The 24,841-nt window shown below is 52.5% G+C and overlaps 1 protein-coding gene across 1 annotated transcript in view; it reads right to left on the reverse strand.

The window, feature by feature from the left end:
* Positions 1–24,841, reverse strand: part of PLB1 (phospholipase B1) — a 104,948-nt gene that overhangs the window by 9,656 nt on the left and 70,451 nt on the right. Inside the window, exons 41-54 of the mRNA XM_059078669.2 lie at positions 24,304–24,408; positions 23,237–23,332; positions 22,613–22,684; positions 16,656–16,721; positions 13,021–13,081; positions 12,392–12,450; positions 10,061–10,128; positions 9,771–9,814; positions 9,454–9,553; positions 5,474–5,525; positions 3,940–4,020; positions 2,474–2,539; positions 1,851–1,945; positions 570–651 (exon numbers count right to left, since the gene is read on the reverse strand). Coding sequence (XP_058934652.1) covers positions 570–651; positions 1,851–1,945; positions 2,474–2,539; positions 3,940–4,020; positions 5,474–5,525; positions 9,454–9,553; positions 9,771–9,814; positions 10,061–10,128; positions 12,392–12,450; positions 13,021–13,081; positions 16,656–16,721; positions 22,613–22,684; positions 23,237–23,332; positions 24,304–24,408 — 1,047 coding nt within the window. The remainder of the gene's footprint in view (positions 1–569; positions 652–1,850; positions 1,946–2,473; positions 2,540–3,939; positions 4,021–5,473; positions 5,526–9,453; positions 9,554–9,770; positions 9,815–10,060; positions 10,129–12,391; positions 12,451–13,020; positions 13,082–16,655; positions 16,722–22,612; positions 22,685–23,236; positions 23,333–24,303; positions 24,409–24,841) is intronic.

Genomic DNA, 24,841 nt, shown 5'->3' on the forward strand with positions numbered 1-24,841 from the left:
AGCTCCTCAAAATGCCTGTGACGTTGGGGGATGAGTATCCATGGTCTCTGCATTTCTTCAGTGTCAAAAGGTGGACTGTAAAAGGGATAGACTGGCTGTGCTCATCTTCCAGAAGCTTATCATTCATCTGAGAGATGGAAAATTCAAAACCATGTAGGGCTTTAGGGGCAGTGAAGTGGTGACTGAAATTGCTGGGGGGGGGGGCGCTTAGTGGGGGGAAGCTTCTCAGAAGAGGTAAGAAGACAAGCCCTGTGCATGAGATGGATACACTGCGGAAAGGCCCAGGGCACAGGCAGGTCAAGGGAAGGCACGGCAAGAGCAGAGACAGACACAGACGTGAGAAGGTAAGGAGGGAGGAGCCCAAGGGCAGTGAACACAGCCCCTCTCCCCTCTGGGGGCTGAGAGGTGGGAGTTCTCCCCAGCTTCCCTTCTGAGCTTCTCACTCCCCTCCCCTGCCTTGGTGTCTGATTCACCTGGACACATATTTCAGGGGCTGTGATCTCAGTAGAGCCCTCACTCCAGGAGTAAATATGGGGGGGGGTAGGGAGAAGAGGGGGGGACAGGGTCACCTGGAAGTCCCAGTTCACTGTCTTCAGTTCTTGCATCTCCAGGGAGTTCTCCTGGGAGCCTTGGAGACAGGTGCAGTTGTTCCTGTGAGACAAGGAGTCCTGAGGCTTGGTGCCCCCAGGAGGCAGCCCCCCCCCACAGAGGTGTCCCCCAAACACAGCCTTGTTTCCTCTTGGGCCCGGATCACAAAACCATAACTCAGGGGTAGGAGGTCTAGAAGGTGCTTGTTGTGAGAGAAGGTGGAAGGGCTGGCACCAATGCTCAGGTCTCCTGTGGACAGGCTGCCTGTTCCCCTGGCCGCCTGTGACTGCTCCTTCCCAAGCATGCAGCTCCTGGGGTTTCTCCAGGAGGGCTGGGGTTTGGGGAAGACTGCCAAGGTGGCCCAGCCTTTCTTCCTCATGTTCCTGAGGCCTCCCTTCTCTGCCTTTGGCTGCTTAGGACTCTCCCACAGGGCTCCAGAGTGAGGGGTCTCTTGGGCAGCACTGGCCACTCCATTCGAGAAGAGGAACCGGCTGGTCAGCTTCCCAGCGAATCCATTTGACCCCAGATAGGACAGGACCCCTCAGCTCCCTGTAGAATCTGCTCCCCTCTAACAATAGTTGCAGGAACTCTGGGCGAACCTCTGGCCTCAGAAGATGGCAACTTCCTGCAGGGTCACAGCTGAGCTTTAATAAATTCCAGCCCCAGCAGAAATTCTTGCACATTGTACCTTAGCTCCAAGGCTGGCTTTCATGGACAGTCCCATGAAGCATGTTAAAAAAGCTACTATTTCCTGAGCACCTGCCCCATAGCGACCATGTACTTTATTTGCACTTCTGCTAGACCTCACCTCTACCTCCCAAGTGAGGAGTGAGAGGCCCAGAGAGGTTGCATGGGTTGTACAAGGTCCCACAGCTCCTAAAGTGGCAGAGCCAGGATTTGAGGCCCGATAGAGCTGCCTTGAAAGCGCATTGCCTTGTGCTGCCTCTCAAACAGGAACAAACAACTTGCTGAAGTTGGGATTTGGCATCACAGACAATGTCAGGGGCCCTCACGGGCCATTGGATTGTCTGCCTCACTTTCCAGAAAAGCAAACTGGGGTCAAGGGAGATAAAGCGACTTGAGTACAGTAGGCATTCAATAAGGTAGCAGCATTTCTGAATGGTTTTCCAAGCCCCTGGCTAATTGCTGATGCCTGCTCCCCAGACATGAAGGTCTGGCTCCGCCTGTATCAGTCCCACCCACTGACATCTAAGCCCTGCTCTCCCCAGGTGCCCTCCCCCGGGGCCAGTACGTCTACTTACTGGGCTGCCAGTGGCATGACACATTTCCCACCTTGGCCCTGGTGCAGGCCAGCCAGCTCCATGACCTCTACCACGTTGACGAAAGCCCTTGGAAGCTGTGGGCAGAGGGGTGGGCTTCAGTAGACCCCAGGCACTTGTGGGGGGCACAGGTTACTGCTGGAAAGAGCTTGGGGGATCATCTACAATCTACTTCCTCCTCCCCAACTTTACCAATAAACTGAGGCCCAGAGAGGGAACGTGCCTTATATTATCCCGTGGAATCTCCTTTATCGGCCCCGCTTTATAGATTGGGAAACCGAGATACAAGGCACTTGCCCAAAGTCACATCGCTAGTAAGCCACAGTACCTGGCTACAAATCAGGCCAGTTGGCTCCAGAAGCAAGCTCGCTCTTTGCCACCAATCAGATGCAGTCAGATCCGGTTAGAATCTTCCCCACAGAGGAGCTAGGCATCTGCCTCCCCCCACATTCCACCCAGGGACCTGCTCACGGTGGGGCTCTGCTTGGCTTGCATCTCACCGAACACAACTCGTCTAGATGCATGCAGGGAACAGCCCGTGGCGAGCAGCCTGGTTACCGCCAGGAAATAGGACCCAGAATCGTGCTGCCCCTGTGCTGTCTTACCTCCTCATAGAGGATGCCCAGGGCCTGCTGGATGTGCCGAACATACTCCCTGGCTGAGTGGGCCTCCTGTGAAGAAGCAAGGGGCTCTCCTCAGCTCCTGGGAGGAGGAGGAGAGTGGCCTGAGGCCAGCACAGGCGGGCACTGCATGGGCTGGGAAGCCCAGCCCTTACTGCTGGTGGACACGGTCTCTCGTAAGAAGTCATCCCTTGACCCCTGCTAGGTACCATGAACAGTCCGCGGCCCACCCTGCTCCCGGCTCCTCCAACCCAGAGTCTGTCAGTGAAGGGCCTCTCTACCACTCCGGTCCCATCGGTTCCCCGGCCGCTCCTTCTCCAGCCAGGACAGGGCCCCTGGTGGCCGTGCTCTCTCTTTCCTCTGGGCTTTGGTCTGTGCTGGCCCCACTGCCTGGGACCCTTTGCACTGCCTCCCCCTCACTCCCATCCCTGTAACTCAGCTCAAGGGTCTCCTCCTCTGGCCCATCTCCCAACTGGAGGCTGATTTAGCCCCTTCCTAAAACGTAGCTGGAGTTAATCCTGACCCCAGGTCTTTCCACAAAAAGCTGCTCTCAGGAGCATAAACCTGACTGTTTGCACGAGGACAGGTATTCTGGGGTCACTTCTGGCTCCCTGGACCCCAATGAGTGCAGGACACGATGGCATTTAAAACCCCATGGGATTGGGTCGCTTCTGCCTCTGGAGTCTGGGCAGGGAGGGAGGAAGCCCCTGGGTGGGGGGAGGCCGGTTCTCATCCAGAATTTGGTCCCTGTCTCTGAGCCAAAGGAATGATAAATGCCTTCTCCCCTCCGCCTATGACTGTCAAATATTCTACCACAACCTCTGAATTATGGAAGCTGCTTTTTTTTTTGTTCTTCTGGCCAAATAAAATATAGCACATCCTCAACTTAGAACAAGATGTATTCCAAAAGTTATTACTTCCCACAGTTTGTAAGTCTGGACATATTTCCCCTTAGAAACAACATTAGGAGGAGGTTGGTTAACGTGTGTTGTCCTTGAAGGGGCAGTAAGCCATCGATCAGGACTAGTTCAACTGAATCAACCCTATTTATGACATTGTTTCATCCTCCCCCTGCAACCTCCCCACCACCAAGAGATGCCAAAAAATGTGGGCAGGGACTCCAAGCAGGTGAGGGTGGGGCTCCCTAGTTATCCACTGGATACCAGAGAACAGTATTTGTATGCATAGGAGAGGCCGCCTTGGCAGTGCCTGAAGAGAGGGGACATCCAGACACTTCTGGAATCGGGGAACCAATGCAGCGGCCACTCAGCAGTGGGAAAGGCAGGCCTCTCCTGGCATGTGTGAGCCGGGGCTTCCTGGGCAGACTCAGGTGCCTAGGAGAGCCGGCCCTGTGTGACTCCCGTGAGGGAGGTCCCGGCCCTGGGCTTGGATGGTGACCTTGGCCAGCAGCTCCCCTCTCAGGGCCCCCAGGGGGCTGCTCAGGGGCCTACCGGATTCTCGCAGTAATGGCACAAATCGTTGCTCCCAATGAAGAGGGTGATCAGCTTCCAGTCTTTCTGTAGGTTGATTTCCTGAGGGGACAGAAGATCCCATTTAGGCCTTGGTGGGGGGCATGTGCATGTGCCAGACGGCCCCCCAAGTGCCTTTTCCTCTCTTTGTATCACAGTGGAGAGAAGATGTCTAGTGCAGGCTCTCCTGCCCTCACCTTGGTGCTGGGGCAAGGACTCCGCCGGGTGTGTGTGTGTGTGTGTGTGTGTGTGTGTGTGTGCTGGGGCAAGGACTCCGCCGGGTGTGTGTGTGTGTGTGTGTGTGTGTGTGTGTGTGTGCGCGCTGGGGCAAGGACTCCGCCGGGGTGTGTGTGTGTGTGTGTGTGTGTGTGTGTGTGTGTGTGTGTGCTGGGGCAAGGACTCCGCCGGGGTGTGTGTGTGTGTGTGTGTGTGTGTGTGTGTGTGTGTGTGTGCTGGGGCAAGGACTCCGCCGGGGTGTGTGTGTGTGTGTGTGTGTGTGTGTGTGTGTGTGTGTGTGCGTGCTGGGGCAAGGACTCCGCCGGGGTGTGTGTGTGTGTGTGTGTGTGTGCTGGGGCAAGGACTCCGCCGGGGTGTGTGTGTGTGTGTGTGTGTGTGTGTGTGTGTGTGTGTGCTGGGGCAAGGACTCCGCCGGGGTGTGTGTGTGTGTGTGTGCTGGGGCAAGGACTCCGCCGGGGTGTGTGTGTGTGTGTGTGTGTGTGCTGGGGCAAGGACTCCGCCGGGGTGTGTGTGTGTGTGTGTGTGTGTGCTGGGGCAAGGACTCCGCCGGGGGGTGTGTGTGTGTGTGTGTGTGTGTGTGTGTGTGTGTGTGTGTGTGATCCTCTTAAGAAACCCACCCCTAAAATGGGATCGAAAGGCCTTCAAAGGAGCCGAGGGCACAAGACACATCTAGAAGCAAAAGCCCAGAGCTGGCCTCTCTTCAGGCCTGAATCCAGGGAGGGGTGTGGAGGAGGAGCCCCGCATGGACTGAGAGGTGGGAGGGGGACTGGGAGGCCCCGGGAGGATCCTGCTTTCCACTCAGCGCCGCCATAATAGGAGTCCTCCCAGACGCTGAGTTCCAAGGCATAAACACAGAGTGTTTAAAAAAGTGCCGGTGGGAAGGTTTAGAGGGGCCGGGTTAGCGGGAAGGAGGAAGGATTGGAAAGAGCAGCCTATTTTTAGAAGCCAAAGTTTACATAATAGGGCTCTGGAAGGCAGCTCCTGGGTAGAGTGGAAAGCTGCCAGAGGCCGAGGCCTGCCACCTCTGTCCACGCTCTGCCCCTCTCTCCTCCTGCAGCCGGCCCTGGGGGGTTGGGGGAGGGCCTGGGGAGGGCGGCGGCAGAGACGGGCGGCATCTTGGTGGCAAGGCCTGCTACTCGTGGCTCGTTTGGCCCCTCTTAAAAGACCAGCCAAGAGCCTGAGCTGCAGTGACACAGAGGGGGCTCTTTTAGGGAGGCTTGCACGCACCCCAGCTACAGACAGAGCGCCTTCCAGGGGTGGCCCAGGGTCCTGTACTCACAGGGCTGTTCTTCATTCGCTCCATGAGGTCCCGGGCCTGGGCCGGCATGTCCCTGGTGGGGGGGAAAGAGACGGGGACATTAGGGCTGGCTCACGAGGGAGGGCTCAAGCTGTAGGATTTGGGCCTGGCAAGGAGATGTTTCAGGAAGAAAACTGTTATATAAAGTTCACTCCTTCGGAATGCATTGAAAGGCTTTCAGTTCTCAAGAAATCTCAACCTATTTAAAAATCAAAGATCTGCCATGGACCTTGGAGCCATAATTGATCCTGACCCTGCCAAGGGCTAATCTGCATCTCACCACCCCCTTCTGCAGGCCTGGTCCTCTGAAGCCACTTCAGGGGGGATCTGCTTGACCTTCCCATCAGGGACATTCCCTTATATTTCATCCAGCTCTTTCGTTGCAGGATGAAACAGAACTGAGCCTGTTCAGTTCTTATTTGGCTGCCTGTTTTAAAAATAACCTTTTTGTATATTTGAAAAACTTCGTCGTCCCAAATGATCCCTCAGCTTTCTCCTTCCCAGGCTTCACGACTCCTTTAACCTTTACCTCTAAGTCCCACTCTCCGTTCCTTTAATCCTTTTGTTATTCTTCCCCGTAGTTCCTTTGGATTTCCACACCATTCCCCATCTCCTCACTTCTCCCGCTTGCGACAAAACAGGATGGGGGAGACAAACACGGACAGGACTAGTTTTTCCTTCACCTCCTAGATACCTGCCATGAACGAGGAATTGAATGCTTCTGGATGAGAGACGGGTATGTCAATGGAACCTTACCCAGCAATAAAGGGGAATGAACTAATGATACACTTAACAAAGGGGATGTATCTCAAAATAATTTTGCTGGGTGGAGAAGTTAGACAAGAAAAGAGTACATAGTCTACGGTTCTGTTTCTGTGAAGTTCTAGAAAATTAAAACTAATCTATAGTGACAAGAAAGCAGGTCAGTGGTTACCTGGGGCCCAAGGAGTGGGGTAGAGACAGGAAGGGGCAGGAAGGAGAGATTGATTACAAAGAAATACAGGGAAACTTTTGGAGGTGATGGATATATTTATATCTGGATTGTGGTAATGGTTTCACGGGTATTTGCCTATAACAAACTGATCAAATGGTACACCTTTAATATGTACAGTGTACTCATGTCAATTACACCTCAGTAAACTGTTATTTAAAAAAAGATACGCAGGGCTTCCCTGGTGGCGCAGTGGTTGAGAGTCCGCCTGCTGATGCAGGGGACACGGGTTCGTGCCCCGGTCCGGGAAGATCCCACATGCCGCGGAGCGGCTGGGCCCGTGAGCCATGGCCGCTGAGCCTGCACGTCCGGAGCCTGTGCTCCGCAACGGGAGAGGCCACAACAGTGAGAGGCCCACGTACCACAAAAAAAAAAAAAAAAAAAAAAAAAAAGATACGCATATGAGAAGGGATACAGCCAACGGAGGCTTCCATGGAAGAAGTCATAAAAGCAGTAACTGGTGCAGAATGGGCATTTTAAATCTTTGCGTGTCCACAGTGAGCTGGGCATGTGGCCAAGCATACATGGTACCATCCCTGCCGTGTTTCTCATTAATACATTCAGGACCGTATCTCATATGCTGCTGCTATTGATGCGTGTGTCAGAAAGCTATAAAGAAAGCCTGTCCTGGTTAAAGGTGACCACAGAAATCCTTGTAACCTTTTCATAGGTTCAAGGTATGAATAGGGGAATCCATGGGTGATAAGCCCTCAAGAGCACTAGGGGAAGTCAGGAATGCTCTCTTCTCCCCCCTCTCCACAGCCACGTCCTTCCCGTGCTCCAGGCTCAGTGCAAGTCCTACCTCCCCCACGGGCCTTCTCTCTGGGCTTGTTTATCCACACCTCCTCTGTTTCCTTTTTCAGTCTTGATGTGAAGAGCCATGCTCTGGGAGTTGCAGGACCAGGAGTCCCCCTTCCAGCTCTGCTACCAACGTTCTGTGGAGCTCACCCAAGTTAACTGGATCCTTCTAGCCTTGAATTTTTTCATCTCTTAAAGAGCCAAGACTAGATGACTTCTGGGGTCCCTTCCGGGTCTGCATCTGTCTGTATGTGGCCTGCCCGGTTCATATTTTATATCTTTCTCTTCTCTTAGTTGTGCTCCAAAGAACAAAATCATTTCAGCCTGCGACGTTGCCACACACAACACTGCTTTTTTTTTTTTTCCAAAAATTATATCCTGTTGCTTTAGGCTTCTTAACTAGAAAGCAAGCTCTTTATAGGCAGGCAGTTCACTTTTTGATTCTTTTGTATCTTTTAGTAACCATCTTGGGGCTCAGTCCTTCCCAGCTGTTCAGTGAATTCTTGCTTATTGATGGATGGAAAGGAAGTTCGATCTTGAATAAAACTTTGAAACAAAATACTCTAATAATGACAAACTTTTTTTGCATACATATTATATACTGTCCTAAGTGCTTTCCATGGGTTATTGGTCTCATTTAATCCTTGTGACAACTCTGAGAAATAGGTACTATTATTATTCTCATTTATAGATGGGGAAGCTCAGAGATACTAAGTGACTTGCCCAAGGTCACACAGCCAGCAAGTCTGGGAGCTGGGATATGGACACAGATGGTCTGACCGCAGGTCACATTATCCTGGTTGCTCTGCTGTGGTATTTATCTTTCTCTTTAGGTGAACTCATCCTTATCCACACCATGCTAAATGGCACAGTGCAGATAAGGGAGTCTCAGAGAACAGTTCTCCAAACTTGCTTACTGAAGCTGACTAATGGCTCGCTCTCCTTTCCCCTAACACGGGGACCGCAGCGATACTAACAAGAAGCTGCATATCTCGGCTACTTCCCCTGCCACCCTCCCCCAGGCACTCTTGGTGCCTGATGGAGACACCGAGCAGCAGTGAAACAGAAAAAGCAGTTTAAGAGAAGTGAAGCAGGAAAGGGGAAAGGGGCTTGAATGTCAAGATACTAAGGAATCAATTCCTGGTTAATGAAGCCTGGGCTCTAAAAAAATAATGATAAAAAGATCATGATAATAATAATAATAATAATAATGGTAATACCAGCAACTAGAGGTTGATATCATGGCCCCACGAAGCCCAATTTTTTGCAGAAAATAATTCTTCCTGCTTATGACGTTGAGGACCTGACATCGCTTCCTGTGGCTCAGAGGCTCAAAGCGAGCGTGGGGCCCTCCTTACCGGCGTCTGAAAGGAACTTTCCCTGTAAACAGGGTGAGTCAAGCCGGTTCTGTTTCCCTGGTGATCTGAGTGCAGCAACCCTTCTACAAAGCAAAGACCCAGCACGCTCTGTGCAGAAAATCAATGAACTCCGTCAGGCATTTCAACTTTAATTATCTGGGTTGTTGTCAACCACAGAAATCCAAGTGAAAACAAACAACTGCCGTGTTGTTCTGAGGGCCCTGCCATCTAACTCCCTAGTGTCAAAATACGGCTTTTTCAGAGTCAGGGGCTGGAGGTTCAGAGGCGAGAGACGGGAGAAGGGAAGGGCGGCCAGCCGTGAGGTCCTGCTCTGTGTCCCCAAGGTGCTGAGTCGTCACCTGCACATTCGACCCCAGCCTCCTCCGGGCTGGGGGGTCAGCTGGAGTCAGCAGGAGGGCACCCTGCACCCCGGCCGCATGCCTCCTGTCCTGTCACCCTCAAGGGCTTCTCCCCGCTGCCCTGAGAGGTGCTCACAGCTCAGTGGGCATTGCAAAGGCTCTGATTCAGCCTGGTCTGACCCTGGCTCCTCTGGTCACTCACTCTGATAACCTCGGGCCATTCAGGAAACGGTCTAAGCCTCTGTGTCCTCACGCTAGTAGCCATCTTGAAGGGTGTAAGGATTACAGGAGATAACCCACGTGAGGGGGCCGCTCAGGGACGGGTAGCAGAAGTGCTCTGTGCACCACGGCTCTCACTGCCCATCTGTGGGCCCGGGTCCCAGACACCACCCTTCCCTCGTCCCCGATCTCTCAGCCTTGCCCTCCTCTGTCCCTCCGGTACCCACGTCTACTCACCGAGCTCTGGCCCCTTCCACTGCTGCATTCAGCCCGGCCGTCTCCTCCCGGGTGCCGGAGGAGAAGCCGAAGATTTTGGGGTTGAACTTCTTCAGAATGTCTTTGAAGAGAGAAGGAGCAGAGAGCACAGGTGAGAGGGAGACGGACGTGCAGTGTTGGGGCACAGGTGCGGGCAGGACGCTTCTGGGTCTTTTCAGGGCAGGCTGACTTCTCTCCTTACAGACAACCTTCTCTTCCCTCGCTCAGGGGGAGGGCCCTGGCCTCAGGGAGGGGCTGTTATGGCCACAGCGATGGTGCCTCTCCATGTTGCTACTTACTGGGCAGTGTGGTGTGGGTCCCCAAGTCGCCGTCCCCTCCAATGCTGGGGAAGAGAAAGCACATTTGTTAAAATCCCAGGTCATCAGATTTCTGAGTCAGAACCAGAGAGTCTGCCCTGGGGCAGGATTCCCATCCCCCTTAAGAATAACAGAAGCGTCAGGCAGTCGCCTTGCATCCCAGCACTGGGCCTCGGTACCCGGCCTCATCTCTGGAGGGGCGACAGGGAAACACACCACCCACGCTTCTGTGGGGAGCGTCATCAACAGAGATGAGTGGAGAACACCCTCACCTCCAGGAGAGTCCCCTCCAGGATGTGGGGAGGTCACTGGAGTTGCTGGGTCGGGCCCCCACCGCTGTCTGAAAGGCAAAGAGGAGGCTCTAGAGCTGGGCTGGGTCGGGTGCAGGCTGGGGGCACTGGGGAGGGGCCCTCTTGCCCTGGTGTAGCAGCTGGGACCTGGATTTACCTTTTCTGAAAATGGTACCAGCTTTTCCCCAGGCCACTTAATCTCAGAGTCGTCCTGACTTCCCCATCTTCCACACGCCACCGGTAACCAAGTTGTGGAAGAAGCAAGATTCTTCCTCCCCAACCTCTCTGGCTTCCATCCCTTTCTTCGTGTTCCCTTTGCCATATTTCCAGGTGAGACTCTCATCTCCTCACCACGGACAGCTCTGGCCTCCCCCTGACCCCACGGTCTCCAGTGTCTCTTCCCATCTCACGGGGCTGCCCACCTGCTCTGCCAAGCACACCTGTTCCTTCACGCCTCCCCCTGACTCTGACCTTTCAGTGGGTCTCTCCTACCCACAGGGTCAGAGCCAAACCCCTTCACCAACATTCGGAGCTCACCATGACCTGGTTGCCACTTTCCTTTCCTTGTTCACCCCCTCCTTTCCTGTCCACACAAACCTTCAGGTCTAAACAAGTTGATCTGAAGCACGAGGGCCTTGGACTGGCCTACTACCAGCCACTCCATCCTTTCTGGGAATGCTAAAGTTCCTCCTTTCCAGCCATTAAGTCTCCAGTTCATTCTCTAACACCTTTGTTAATTTCTGCCTCCTCCATAACGCTTTTCCTAAAAGTCCTATTCTTTTTTAAAATAAATTTATTGATTGATTGATTTTTGGCTGTGTTGGGTCTTCATTTCTGTGCGAGGGCTTTCTCCAGTTGAGGCGAGCGGGGGCCACTCTTCATCGCGGTGCCCGGGCCTCTCACTGTCACGGCCTCTCTTGTTGTGGAGCACAGGCTCCAGACGCGCAGGCTCAGTAGTTGTGGCTCACGGGCCCAGTTGCTCCGCGGCACGTGGGATCTTCCCGGACCAGGGTTCGAACCCGTGTCCCCTGCATCGGCAGGCAGATTCTCAACCACTGCACCACCAGGGAAGCCCTAAAGGCCCTATTTTTTAAATTAATGTTTATTGGAGTATAGTTGCTTTCTAAAGGCCCTATCTTAAAAAAAGAGAGTATTCCTCTTTGAAAATTACAAAAGTAATATGCATTCACTATAACCAGTGAAATGATACAGATGTTTTAATTAATAATTTCCCCCTACTTTAATAACCTTGCCTCCTGCTACAGGTTCTACATCCCCTCCTCACCGCTTACCCTCATATACACACTACCAGAATCAATTAATGGTTAAGAGCCTGGCGTGTATCCTTCCTTCCACAGCTTTCCCCACGTTCATACCAAAATTAAAACACACTCACACACATCTGGAGAAGTTGTTCTTTACTTAAACGAATACCTGATTTCACAAGTCCTGTTTGTCCCCTGTATGATTATGTACCTCCTTCTGTGTACGTTTTTTAAATTTCCCCAGCTGGACAAGTTTCTAGAGAGTTACGACTCCATCTCATACTTATTTTCCCTCTGAATTGCTAGCAGAGCGTCTCACACACAGACAATAGCTAAATAGTTGGCCAATACCATTCCTTTAGTGAAACTGTGCTATGTGCAGGTATTGGGCCCCCTCTGCCCCCCAAGAACACATCTTTAAATGGGGTGAGTGGGTGCTGGGCAGTGAGTGGGTAAGACCCACCACCCTAGGAGTCTTGGTGAAGGAGAAGAGTTCCTGGTAAAGGCAGGCAGACTTGGGTAAGTACCTTAACCCAGGGGTCCCCAACCCCCGGGCCTCGGACCAGTAGTGGTCCGAGGCCCGTTAGGAGCTGGGCCGCACTGCAGGAGGTGAGTGGCGGACAAGCGAGCAAAGCTTCATCTGCGATTCCCCACCGCTACTCATCGCCCACGTTACCACCCGAACCCATCCCCTGCCCCCCTCCCCCGTCCATGGAAAAACTGTCTTCCACGAAACCTGTCCCTGGTGCCAGAAAGGTTGGGGACCGCTGCCCTAACACACGCAGATGAAATGCCTGGGAGAAGCGGGGAAGGGGGATGGACGGCTTCTATCAGGGGATGGAGGGGAGGCCCCTTGGAAGAGGTGGTATTGAGCCAGGCTGTGGAAGGGCGGAGGGGAGGGCATTCTCGATTGCCTGGTGGTGTTTTGTGGCCGCCTGGCTGTGTTTCATTGCCGGACACAGGTATATTCTCAGCTAAATGCTGAACACAGAGCTGATGTGGAGGAAGAGTTGATTCCACACAGGGCCTGGCCCAGCTCAGTACTCACAGTCAGCGAGTCACCCAGGGCAGCCACCACTGTGATATCCGCTGGTCTGAGCTCATGGACTAGGGAGACAGGAAGAAAGATGGATGGTCAGTGGAGGTCTTCCTTTGAAACTATTAACTTGGCTAGGAGTCTGAGATTCTGTTCTTATCCCACAGGTTCCCATTAAACTTATTTCCAGCCTAAGGCTTTAGAAAATTTGTATTTTCCATCTATTCAGAGCAACTAAGGCACTGAAGGTAATGGGCTTGATGGCTCTTATCCATCCTGAGAGGAGCCCAATTCACACTGGAGTGGTCCAGGAAAGTTCCAGCTGGGTGGGGGGGGGGCGGGTCGGTCATGAGCACAGGTAGAGAGGACCCCAATCCCTGACTATACCTACCTCACTGGGCAGGGAGGTCTGAAAGGCTGCCATTGGGACTAAGCCGAGAGGAGAGGTGTGGTTTGTGGAGAGCCTGGGAGCCCAGCAGTGCTGCAGCCTAGTTTGTCATGGGCTACCCGGGATCAAGGTCTGCACTGCATGGGAATCAGCAAGACCTGCTCAAGGCTCCAAGGTGTGTTTGTAGGTTCTCCCAACAACCCGACACTTAGCCAGGCCCTTGACTGAAGGGGGTGATGATGTCTATACTCACCGGACGTGGGGACACTGTTGGAAGGATTCCACTCCTCACACAGGAAGTCACTGCCCCAGTTCTAAATCAACAGGAGGAAAGACACAACGCCCGACACTCACCATGCAGGAAGGTTAGCCTCAGCCCAGGAAGAATTAGCTAAGGAATTCTTGGTGGAGGCTGGAATTATGTTACTGTAGGGGATCGTGTGAGGCTAGAGCTGTGAGTTGTGGATGGAGTGAGAGGGGAATCAGAGAGGAGAAAATAGGTCTCTCCCAGCCGCCAGCCGCCATGCACAAAACACATGATGTGTGGACACACTCATGCACACCCGCAGTCTTTCCCCCCTCAACTTATCTACACCCTTAAATGGAGCCCACAGTCATCCAAAGCAGGGGAGAAAACAGTGAAGGTGTGCAACAGGTGGTCCCCCAAAGGAACACAGACTTGCATGCCTAATAAGAGGTTCCATGTGGGTTTTGGTGGTGTCGTTTAACATGAAACTAATGGACACTAATTACAAAGCTAGGACCAAAACAATGATTACAATATATTTAGGAGAGTAACGTGAAATTTTTACAACTGCAAAGTTTCTGGTTTCTGCATATCATTTCTTTTGGAGTATTTAACTTAATAGCCAACCGGTTCCTTGCATGTATATAAATTAACGTCTATAACCTGGATACCTTCAGTCCAATTCTCTCTCTCTTTTTTTTTTTTTTTTTTGCGGTATGCGGGCCTCTCACCGCTGTGGCCTCTCCCGTTGCGGAGCACAGGCTCCGGACGCGCAGGCCTAGCGGCCATGGCTCACGGGCTTAGTTGCTCCGCGGCATGTGGGATCTTCCCGGACCAGGGCACGAACCCGCGTCTCCTGCATCGGCAGGCGGATTCTCAACCACTGCGCCACCAGGGAAGCCCCAGTCCAATTCTCTTGTCTCTGGAATATAGGGCACACTTGCCAGGCGCTGGAGGAGGGGATGGGGAAGGAAGCAGAGGGCGCAGAAGTTGGGGGAGAGTTAGAGTCCCTTCCCTAGTGCAGACGCTTGCCCGTGCCCAGAGGGGCCTGAGGGACAAGCCCAGTAGGGCTGAGTGCATAGTAGGGCTCCACACAAAGGTGTTGTCCGGTTGACTGATTCTCTAGGCGTGTGGTTGCCAAAGGCTTTGGAAGCTTGTCTCTTTCATTCGGTCAGATGATGGGGAAGACGTGCCTTGTTAAAACACTCCTCTCACGAGGAAGCAAAAATGAAACTTCTTTTAAATATTAGTTGCTTAATCTGATGTAATTTAGTTTATTCCAAGGAACTGCTCAATTCATCACACGGATAGAGTCCTTCTTCTGTGTGGGAGTTCTACTGAAATCAAGAACACGTTTGTGTGCAGATGACAAATATCCGGTGAAGATGCAATTTAAAAAAATTCTATAGCCGTGAGCACTTTAGAAACATCTCAGAGAACTGGTGAGCCAGAGACAAGCCCATCCCATGCTGATGAACACACCCAGGTTGGAAGTGGAGCGCTCTCGTCTGTCCCAAAGGAAGAACTGTACTTGGCACCCTATGCCAGTGCACCCAGATCCGCTGCGGGACTTGTTACATGCAGATCCTGAGACAGCAGGACTGGTGTGCTGCCTAAGACTCTGCATTTCTAGCAAGTTCTCAAGTAACGTTGGTGTTGCCTGTCTGTGGCTAATTTAAATAGCAAGGTATTTTTTAAAAAGAAACAAATCCCACCACTTTCTAGGCCTGGCTTTTTAACTCTTCCAGCAACGGAAGCAAAGGCACATGAGATTAAGATCCAAGAGGACAGAACCAGAACCACTGTGTTCACCAGTGTATACCCAGCACTTTGCACAGTGCCTGTGCCATTTAGGTATCCAATAAATATATGCATGTTAGATAAATCAATCAATGCCCAGCTGACAAGATGTAGCTGACATTTCAATTCTAATGGATTTTGTCAGTGGTTGGCCTGGGACACGCCTCTGTTGGGCTAACATGAGCCTGAGAGAATTCAGAGAGGCTGGACGGTGGCATTACCACATGGCTTGTATCCCAGCGCTTAGCACCTAACAGTTCATCAACAATTTCAGGCGAGTTAGTCTCTGCTTCAGCTGGCTTATAAAAGGTCTTTCCTCAGTCCCTTCTGCTGCTCCGGAATCCATTTTCCACGCTAGTCAGGGAGTCTTTAAAAAGGTGAAATAGGGCTTCCCTGGTGGCACAGTGGTTGCAAGTCCGCCTGCTGATGCAGGGGACATGGGTTCGTGCCCCGGTCCGGGAGGATCCCACATGCCACGGAGCGGTGGGCCCGTGAGCCTCAGCCGCTGAGCCTGCGCATCCGGAGCCTGTGCTCCGCAACGGGAGAGGCCACAACAGTGAGAGGCCCGCGTACCGCAAAAAAAAAAAAAAAAAAAAAAAGGTGAAATAGATTACATCACCTTCTCCTAGAACCTCCGACAGTTTCGCACAGCGCTCCACCTGAAATCCAACCTTCTTTCTTAGGGATTCAGATTCTGTGTGATCGATCCTTCAATAAACCCTCTGGTCTCATGACCTACTCTCTACCTCATTCACACGCCCACAGCCACACTGACTTCTTCCTCTCATCAAATACACCCAACTCAGCCCCACTTCTGAGCCTCTGCACTCCCTGGTCCTGCCTGGGACTCTGGCTCTGGCTCTCCAGATAGCCGGCGCCTTTTCATCATACACATCCCAGCTCAACTCTCTCCTCCTCAGAGAGGCCTGACGTGGTCTGCACAGCTCATCAGAACGTGCCACCCTCCCTGCCCCATCTCACTTTCCTGCATCACGTTCCTCAGAGCTGTCTTCACTATCTGAAATGATTGTGCTTAGCTGCCTACTGGATGCCTCCTCCGGTAGATTGTAAGCTCCATGAGGGGTGGGACCCACCTGTCTGGTCCACTGCTCTATCTTCCTGAATCCGTGTCTGACACATAGTAGGTGCCCGAATGACCTCTAACTCCTGAGGGCAGGACCACGCGGACACTTCTCTGAACGCCCTCCGGCCCCTCGCACAAGACTGGACAAACCATAGGTGCTCATCCGACACTGGTGGTTGACCCCTCGATCTGGTGGCCGACACGTGTGGTCTGGACCAGGCTGGTCCCGCCAGGCCTGGTGTGGTTCAGGATCCTCCAGGCCATCTTTGCAGTAGCTGTCCCTAAAGCCACGGGCCCTGAATCCCCAGAGCTAGAATGATTGACTTGAACCAAACAAGCCCTGGAGACCCACCTGCATATGTGTCAACTTCCTGTTGGGCCCAGCCCCTGGAATTGAGGTTCTTCCCACTCAACTACAGGAAACTGACAGTGCATCATACCCACCGCCTCCCCCTCATCTCTTCTTGGAAGGCTGAGCTGCCCGATCAGAAATGATGTTTGTGCAAAGGTCAAAGAAAACTGATCCATAGGCGTTTCCTCTAGTTGGTCGCTGACATCAGGTGAACACTTGAGAACATGTTAGGACAATTCTGGGACTTTGTGGTTCAGGAGGCTTTTCTTCACATGCCAATTTCCAGTATGTAAGAGGGGTACGTTTCTGCTTAAGCTAACTCTCTGAAACCCACACCACGCCCCGAGTCGCCGGGAGCTGGAAATGGTTTGTCCCTGAGAGAGGCAGACGTGCGTCAGGGGTTACCTCAATGGATGGCTTGGTGGGGTATGTGTAGTTACTGTTCCGGGGGGTTCTCAGGAAGGGTTCATTCTAAGAGAGAAAAGAAACCACAGGGAGAGGTTATCTGACAGCCTGGAAGATTGCTTAGGCAACATTAAGTACTAACAATCCTGTCCTGTAGATTTATTTAACATGATCTTCTGCATTTAAATAGAAAGAACCGTACAAACATAATTTCATTCATTCCCTAGCGGGTTTTACATAACAGCTTTGACAAGGGATGCACAATAAAAGGCCTAAAAAGGGTTCCATACATGTTCTCTTCAGGGTTCTGCGCTTTTGCTTTCACCCTGACAACTGAACATCTCCCTAATCCTCAGAATGATTTTCTTTCCTTTGTCATTGCTCTGGCAAGAGATTCACATTATAGCACTTTTTTCTTCACCAAAAAGTGTTGTGATCATCAATGTATTTTAATATCTGTTGCTATTACTATTATTTTGCCTCCTTTGAATTACGTATCTTACCCCCTTCGGGTTGGCTTCACATACTCTGGTTGTGGTTTTTTCTCATGAAACAGCCTCTTCATTCCCTGCTCGCCTATTGATTTCACAATCAGTTTCACACAAGCCCAGTCAAGAATCCAGGTCTATTCAGTTGTGGGTGATAAGTTAGTCAAAGAAGGAAGTAGACAAAGGAGAAACGGGGGGCGGGGGGAAAGCGGGTAATGAGAAAATGTGAAAATGACAGTGAAGCAATAAGAAGTGCATAAGCCAGAGATCAGGCCAAACAGCCCAGGGCTGCCAAACACCTTCACAAGATGTGCTGAGTGGGGTAGAAGGGCCATGGTCTGAAAATTGGGGAATAGCATGGGAGTAAATAGGAAGAACCGGAATGTGCTCTCAGCAGTCACCTTGGAGGATGAAATCTATGTACATGAAAGCCCTAGCCCTCAGCACCGACCTTGGCTCCCTGGGCAGTGCACGTCTCTCCTAACCTCCGAGTCTCGGCGTTCCTAGCTGAAACACGATTCAGAGGAGCACTCGAGGCCAAGGGCAGGAAGTGTGCCCTGGACCACCTGCAACACTGCGAGGACACAGAGCTTACAGTGGCACGTTGCCCTGGCTAACGAGGCTTGTCTCTGGCCAATGCTATTCAGTGTCCCCTGAGCTTCACCATCAGACGAGGGCACTCTGGGAGCATCCTATAAATAAATGACCCACCTCTGTGGAGCCCCGTGTGTTCAGAGCTCTGTTCTAGGTGCCAGAATGAGGGGAGGATACAGGGGCTTACAACCCAGTCAGGCAGAAAACACGAGAAGCATCAGGCAGCGAAGCATCAGAGGATAGTGTGTCCAGTAAGCGCGGTAATTGCTGAGGAATGGTTGCAAGATCTGGGAATGTGTGGTCCTCAAAGACGAGACTCACTGGGAGGGGGGGGGTCACTCGTTATCGTTCTCTCCCCACTTCACGGGAGCCCCGATTGGGCACAGGGCCTGGGGGCTGGAGCTAGTCTCAGAGTGGCTACCACAGGAAGAACCGGAGGGCAAAGATGCCCCCTGCCCTTCCAGACATGCTTAAAATCAAACGGGAGAGTCTATTTCATCACATGATCCAACGGTAGAGAGAGGGGCCAGGGAGGGGAGACTGAACTAAGGCGTCAGGGAGACACTGGAATGCAATGGGGAGTGAGGCCAGAACAGGAGCAATGAGAACAGGTCCAGGACAGTGGCGGACAGGCGGCCTGGGTGCCCTGGGCCTGTTTTACGGCCCGTTGACCGCACTGTGTCTGCACGAGTCGGACTGGGTTAAAGGCCTGGCGCTCAGCAGAGGGAAAAGAGGGAGTCCGTTTAGTCCGCTGGCTCTCCTAGGCTAGGCTGATAACACCGGTAAGTAGAAAGCTGAGCCTACTGAAGGCCAGCACGAGGAAATGTTCTCCTAGTTAGAGCGGTGCAAATACGCTGTGGCCTGCCGGTGGGCACAGCCCAGACAGCCACCTGACGTGAGTCAGCAACGTGAGTCAGTGGCTTCGGGAAAAGGTCCTGTTCATCTTGGCAGTGTTACTAAGTGTAAAGTTCCGTGAAGGTGAGCTGCTTTTCTTCTGTTCTGTGCTGCTCGGACCAAACCAGGTGTGTACTGTCAGGGCCGGGCACCAACTTAAGGGGGGGCCACTTTCCAAGGAGACATACCTACTACGGGAGGAAGGGTCTGGAACACCTGTCTGCAATAAATAGTTGAGGAAACTGAGGAGAAGACCCAGGGGAGGGTGGTAGTGGTGGAAGAGAGGAGGACATAACAACAGTACATGGAACACCCTCTGACATTTCTGTCCCATCCTCCCATATTATTATTATCCCATCCTCCCATCCCCAATGCAACCTACTAGGCTGATTTTACAACCTGTTAACAGGTAGCCACTTGGCTGTTAGAAAAGCACTGCCTTGAGAGTGTGGAAGTTTAAGTAGAGGCCATAGCCTCTAGTTGCCTTGGGAGGGATGTGGTAGAATAATTCAATTCTTATATGAGAGATTGCCTCGACAGGTCTCCAAGGCCCTCTGCACTGAGATCCTAAGGTTATAAAATTCTCTGTTGCTCTATGATGGGAAGCATCAGGTGACCTTTAACGCACAAAGTGATGAGGACCTGAACTGGGGTGGTGGCAATGGGAACGGAAAGGGTGCCAGCGGGAAAAGCACTAGGAAGAATCCTATCAGAGAGCATGCCTGACGTTTCACACCTGCAGAAGTGTGACGGCCACAACAACATGGACAGAAATAGGAAGTCCTAAGGATCAGAGAGTTTGGGAAGACAATTATTTCGTTCTTATTTGGACGTTGTTACTCAAACATTATTTTTTGAATGAATATGTTGAGTTTGAGACGAGGAGGAGGTCAGGGCAGGAATGGGAGATTTAGAAGTCCAAAGCATTCAAAAGATAATGGACCCCATATGTAATGCAAAATAGAAACACAGCTAAACAATAAAGTAAGTATAAGGGAATCCAACAAACCTCAGCTTTTTCTCAAGAGGAAAGACTGGATGAAATATCACTTGAAATTATTTCAGTTTGTCTCTCCGTGTTTCCCCCTGGTTCCCCCATTTTGTGGGTACCCTGATCATATATTTAATCTGCCTTCTGGGTAAGCTTATACCATAGAGGGCAACCAAGGGGGAAAGATCTCTTAGAGGTTAGAAATAGAGCTCAAGTTTGGGGGAAAAAGTAAGAAATGACGACACAGGTTGGGGGAACCCAAGGCAAAGAAATTTAACAGGAAACCCTGGAAATGGACAGATCTCAGAGCGAGGGGACCTAAAGAAAGAGAAAAGAGAACAGGGCTGAGACATGGAAGTTGGACAATGTCCACATTTTCGATGCTGGGAGAAAGGAAGGAGGGTCATTAAAAGAGATGAGAGGGGGCAGACACTAGAAAAACAGAACAATCAAGGTGGTTTTACATCCACAAAGGCAAGGAGGAATAAATTCACGGAGGAGGTGGCTATAACTCTGACAAATGCTTTCAGAGAGGGCAAGAAAGATAAGAGCTGAAAAAGGACTCCGCTCATCTTTGGCTGATTTCTTCAAAGCTTGAGGAGGAGCCACAGCCAGCTGCCCCGGGTTAGGGAAGGAGCGGGCAGAGGCCATGAAGGCAGGAAGGGGACAACAGTCACAGTCCACAGAGCAGCTGATCAAAAGTTGCCCATAAAATCCTGTGTGCAACCTTAAAGTCTAACAGAAATCCATGGAATACGGTTAAGTGCCCGACCTGGCTGGGACGAAGTGAGAGAGTGGCATGGACATATATACACTACCAAACGTAAAATAGACAGCTAGTGGGAAGCAGCCGCATAGCACAGGGAGATCAGCTCGGTGCTCTGTGACCACCTACAGGGGTGGGATAGGGAGGCTGGGAGGGAGGGAGACGCAAGAGGGAAGAGATATGGGAACATATGTATATGTATAACTGATTCTCTTTGTTGTAAAGCAGAAACTAACACACCATTGTAAAACAGTTATACTCCAATAAAGATGTTAAAAAAAAAAAAGAATGAATCACTTGCAGTTGATTGGGGCTGGGGGAGGAGCCAGCAGGAAGCCGAGAGAGTTCCCCAGTGCTTTGCATCCGTCCCCGCCCCCTCCTCCCTGCTGGGTCCCGCCTGTTGCCTCTATGTTTAGACTCAGCTAGGATTAAAATATGTGCTGCCTGGCCCCTGTCAGCTCACACTGAGTTGCTGGTGGACTTTTATATAGCTCCAAGCCACATGGGAGGGAGCAGATGGGACCTGAGGAATGCAGACTTCTACACGTGGCCTGGTGCATTGAAGTTGGGCTGGCCCACAGATGGATCCTTTTGGAATGTGCTCTGGGGTTGCCTGGCAACCGCCTCTCCCAGGTTTGGCTTCTACGGTTCCAGGAGGCTGGATTTGCTCTCCTCTGCTCACCAATGGCTCAGTCAGGAGGAGGAGCGGAGCCCAATGTGGCTTGAGATTCTGGGTGAAGCAGCAGGCTTCTGGGGCTCCTTGCCTGGTCTGGGACTTAGAAGCCCTGTGGTGACAGGGCTCTACCTGCCCCAGTGCCTAGGCTCCAACCTGGTACTTAACAGATATTTGTGAGGAGGAGAGCAAATGATGGCTCCCTGGAATGGGTTGTTATTACTTTTACTATCTAATGGAAGGGGCATTGGCAGATTGGAGAGGGTTTTCCATGGCTAATGTTCAGTATGGCCATATGGGTTGTTAAAATATTGCAATACTTAGTCCTGTACGGCTTACAGCCACTGCTCTGAGTCCCCGAATGCCCCCACTACCCAGGTTGCCTGGCCCCTCCCCTAGAACCCGCTGTACATGGATCTAGCAATTAAAGGGTTTACACCTGGCACAGAAGGGCCCTCTAGCACCTTGCCCACATTGCACTGATTATGACCATCTCCTCTGCTCCAAGCCCTGGACCCAGCGTCTGAGCCCTCTGCTACCACTGCCTTCACTCCTGCATCCCTTCTTCCCACCCTCCTGATGAAGCTGATGGTACACAAGGCTGAGCCTGGGCCTGAGACTGGGGTGGGGAAGGCAGCAGACAGGGAGGGGTATACAGGCAGGGCTGCCCACTGTCTCTGGAGCCCTGGCAGACACACGGGGGAGCTGCAGGTCCTCTCCCTGCTCAGCTGGGAGGGTGGGAGAGGGCGAAGCAGCCCGACCCAGGTGGGAAACCCAGCCTCCCAGACTGGGTCAGGCTCTCCTGCTTTTATTGCTTCTGAGGGCTCTCTGGCCTCAGCCTTATTTGGTTAAAGAGCCATAAGACAGGGGCTAGAAGAGGGGGCTGAAGGCAATGGGCACGTGTACCTGCCCCACCCCTGGGCCTGAAATCAGGTTTAACAACCACTTAGATCTTCCTCCTTAAAAGGAGCCCAGCCAGCCTCACCCCAGTCATGGCAAGGCCAGGCCTGCCTGTCCCTCCCCCACCCAGCTCCAGGGCACAGGCTCAGCGGCCATGGCTCATGGGCCCAGCCGCTCCGCGGCATGTGGGATCTTCCCGGACCGGGGCACGAACCCGTGTCCCCTGCATCGGCAGGCGGACTGGCAACCACTGTGCCACCAGGGAAGCCCCCAAGCTGGCTTCTTGCTAGGCCTCCAACCTGCAGCCAGACCTTCCCAACTGCCCCACGTACCGCTGCTGAAATGAGTGGTCTTGCCACCTTCTGGCTTATTAACGTCACTTCTCAAGAATCCACATCTGTCACCCTGCTCCTCTCCCTCTACTGGGCCCAGGCCTCCTCTCCCACCTGCCTCTCCCAAAGACACAGGTGCTTCTGTACCCTCTTCTACCCTCTCTGTTTCTCCTCCACTTCCCTCCATCCTCCGAAGCCCATCCGCTCCCAGACAGGGGGCAAGGTGGGCAGAGGGGCAGCTGTGGTGCGGGTGAAGGGGATGGGTGGGGTCTGAGCTCTGCGTTTCTGGACAGCAGCACAGTAGGCCCTCCCTCATTACCTGAGTAGGGCAGCGGAGGGGTATATCTGCCGTCAGGTCCAGTGTATCCGTTTTCTTTCCTAGTGGTTCAAGCTGATTGAGGAAGAAAAGAGAGACATGCGTGTACTATTTTGTTTCCACTGAAGTGAACATTCCCTGGCAGGGCATCCTGCAGTGGGGAAAGCTCAGAATTTGATTTCAGAGGCTCTGGCTTCTACTCCTGGAACTGCCAGTTGCCAGCTGTGGGATACTGGGCAAGTTTCTTAGCTTCTGTAGGATTCAGCTTCCTCATAAACGCCTAAGACTTTTCTTGCAGGGCTGTTGAGAAGCTTAAATGAGATAACATGGCTTAAACTGCCTACAACAGCTGCTGACACGTAGAAAATACTGAATAAACGTGAGGGTTCTGCCTTGCATTCACGTAAAGAGTCCCGCACCGCAGTTCAAAGCCCATAAGAGGGGAGGCAGTTGATCCTGGAATCGTAAGGACTCCGTATTTTCAGTTCTATACAGATTTCCACAGATGTGCTGGCCACCGCTCCTCTGTATCTCGCTTGCAAAGGGAGGCCAGGAACAAGCTCCATTCTAGGGGGCTTTGCCCTAGACGAGAACCCCAGAGAACCAGGGACACCCCACTTATTTTACCATATTGACCCAAAGGGCTCTGGAGAGCTGGGAGTGGAATTTCTGATTTGGATGGAGGCAGTCTGGGGCGAAGAAGGACACATCCGGGCGCCCATCCTGAAGGAGAGAAACAGACGTCCTTAAGATCCCGTTGGTGCAGAGGGTAGATAGTGGGCCACAGCTGGTGGGCCTGACCCCTGGGGTTGACCTCTCAGTGCCCTCCTCCCCCGAGGGTGCTCCCAGCCTGTGGCTTCCTAAGGCCCTGCTCACCTCGAGAGGGAGATCAGAGCAGTCCCACAGATCAATAGCCTTGAGTGACCCCAAACTCCTAATCTGCTTTCTGGTCCCACAATTCCCCTTATTTAATTTAAAAAGTGCTATATGTATTTTTAGGCACGTGTATGTAACCCATGCCATGGTTGAGGGAATGAGATCCTAATCCCTGAGGAAGTCTTGGTCAGCCAGCTGGGAAAAGCTACTTCCCAGCCCTTGGCCAGCTGGTCCCAGTGACCTCGGTGGGGAGAAGAGGCCAAGCCTTGGGGCAGGCCTGGGCAAAGCCTAGGTGCTCAAAGCTTCATCCGGCTTCCCTCCAGGTAGGCCAGGCCCTTGGGATGGAGGCCCAGGTAGAGAGAACTGAGTCCCCACCCTGGTACCCTCCGTTATAACTGCAGTGTTGGCTGTGGGGCAGAAAGTAAATAGCCTGGAATTGGACATGTTCAAAGCTCACGTCTGTCCCTTATTTCCTGTATGATTTTAGGGAAGATACTTCAAGTCTCTGAGCCTCTGTTATGTGGGGATGATAAAACTCACCTCAAAAGGCAGTTGTGAAGATTTGATGCATGGTGCACACAGTGCCTGGCACATAGTAGGTGCTCAATAAAACGGAGGCTGTGATGAGTAGTAATGAGAACATCTCACGTGGGGCTGCCTCTGGGAGTGCAGCTCTGATGTTCGGGGAAGCTGTACCCACCAGGCCAGCAGCTGGAGAGCTGCCCCATCTAGTCTCACTCTCACGCCAGCACTTGGCATTTCTGCCTTGAATTTTCTCCTCCCTTTGGCAGCCCTGTCAGGGAGGGCAGGGAGCCTACCGCCAGGATAGGGAGCTGGATGTTGTAGAAGAAGGGCTGCAGCACCACGGAGAAGTCCTCCCGCGTGTCGTAGCGACCTGACTCCACCAGCTCACGCATGCTGTTCTGGGGACACACACATGGGTGCCTTCCGCAAGGGCCCCGGGGCTCCAGGTGCCCATTAGGGCAGGGGTGGGTATGGGTGGGTAGTGTCTTTGTCCCCGTTGCCCTCAACAGGTGGGCTGACTCAGTTCTTCCCTTGAGAACACAGACACACCTGATGGTAAATCTCTTCCCAGAGTATTGGATATGGGTAGTGCCACCTTTTGGTTTGGGTTTTAAGTGGACCGCAAGTACTGAAGGGCCGGGCAGGAAGTCCCGCAAGGAACAGAAAAACCTAGGGAGAGTCTCCAGAGGGCCCCCAGGCTCGGGACCTGCAACCTCCCCATTCGTGCGTGGCTTGCCTGTTGGGGAGGTGGGAGGTTGGGGGGACAGCTGGGCCTCCAGGGTGCAGTGGAGGGAACGGTCGTCCGATGGAGTAACTAGGGCTGCCGCCCTC

This window comes from Kogia breviceps, chromosome 11, assembly GCF_026419965.1.
Source record: "Kogia breviceps isolate mKogBre1 chromosome 11, mKogBre1 haplotype 1, whole genome shotgun sequence".
Classification (NCBI taxonomy): Eukaryota; Metazoa; Chordata; class Mammalia; order Artiodactyla; family Physeteridae; genus Kogia; species Kogia breviceps.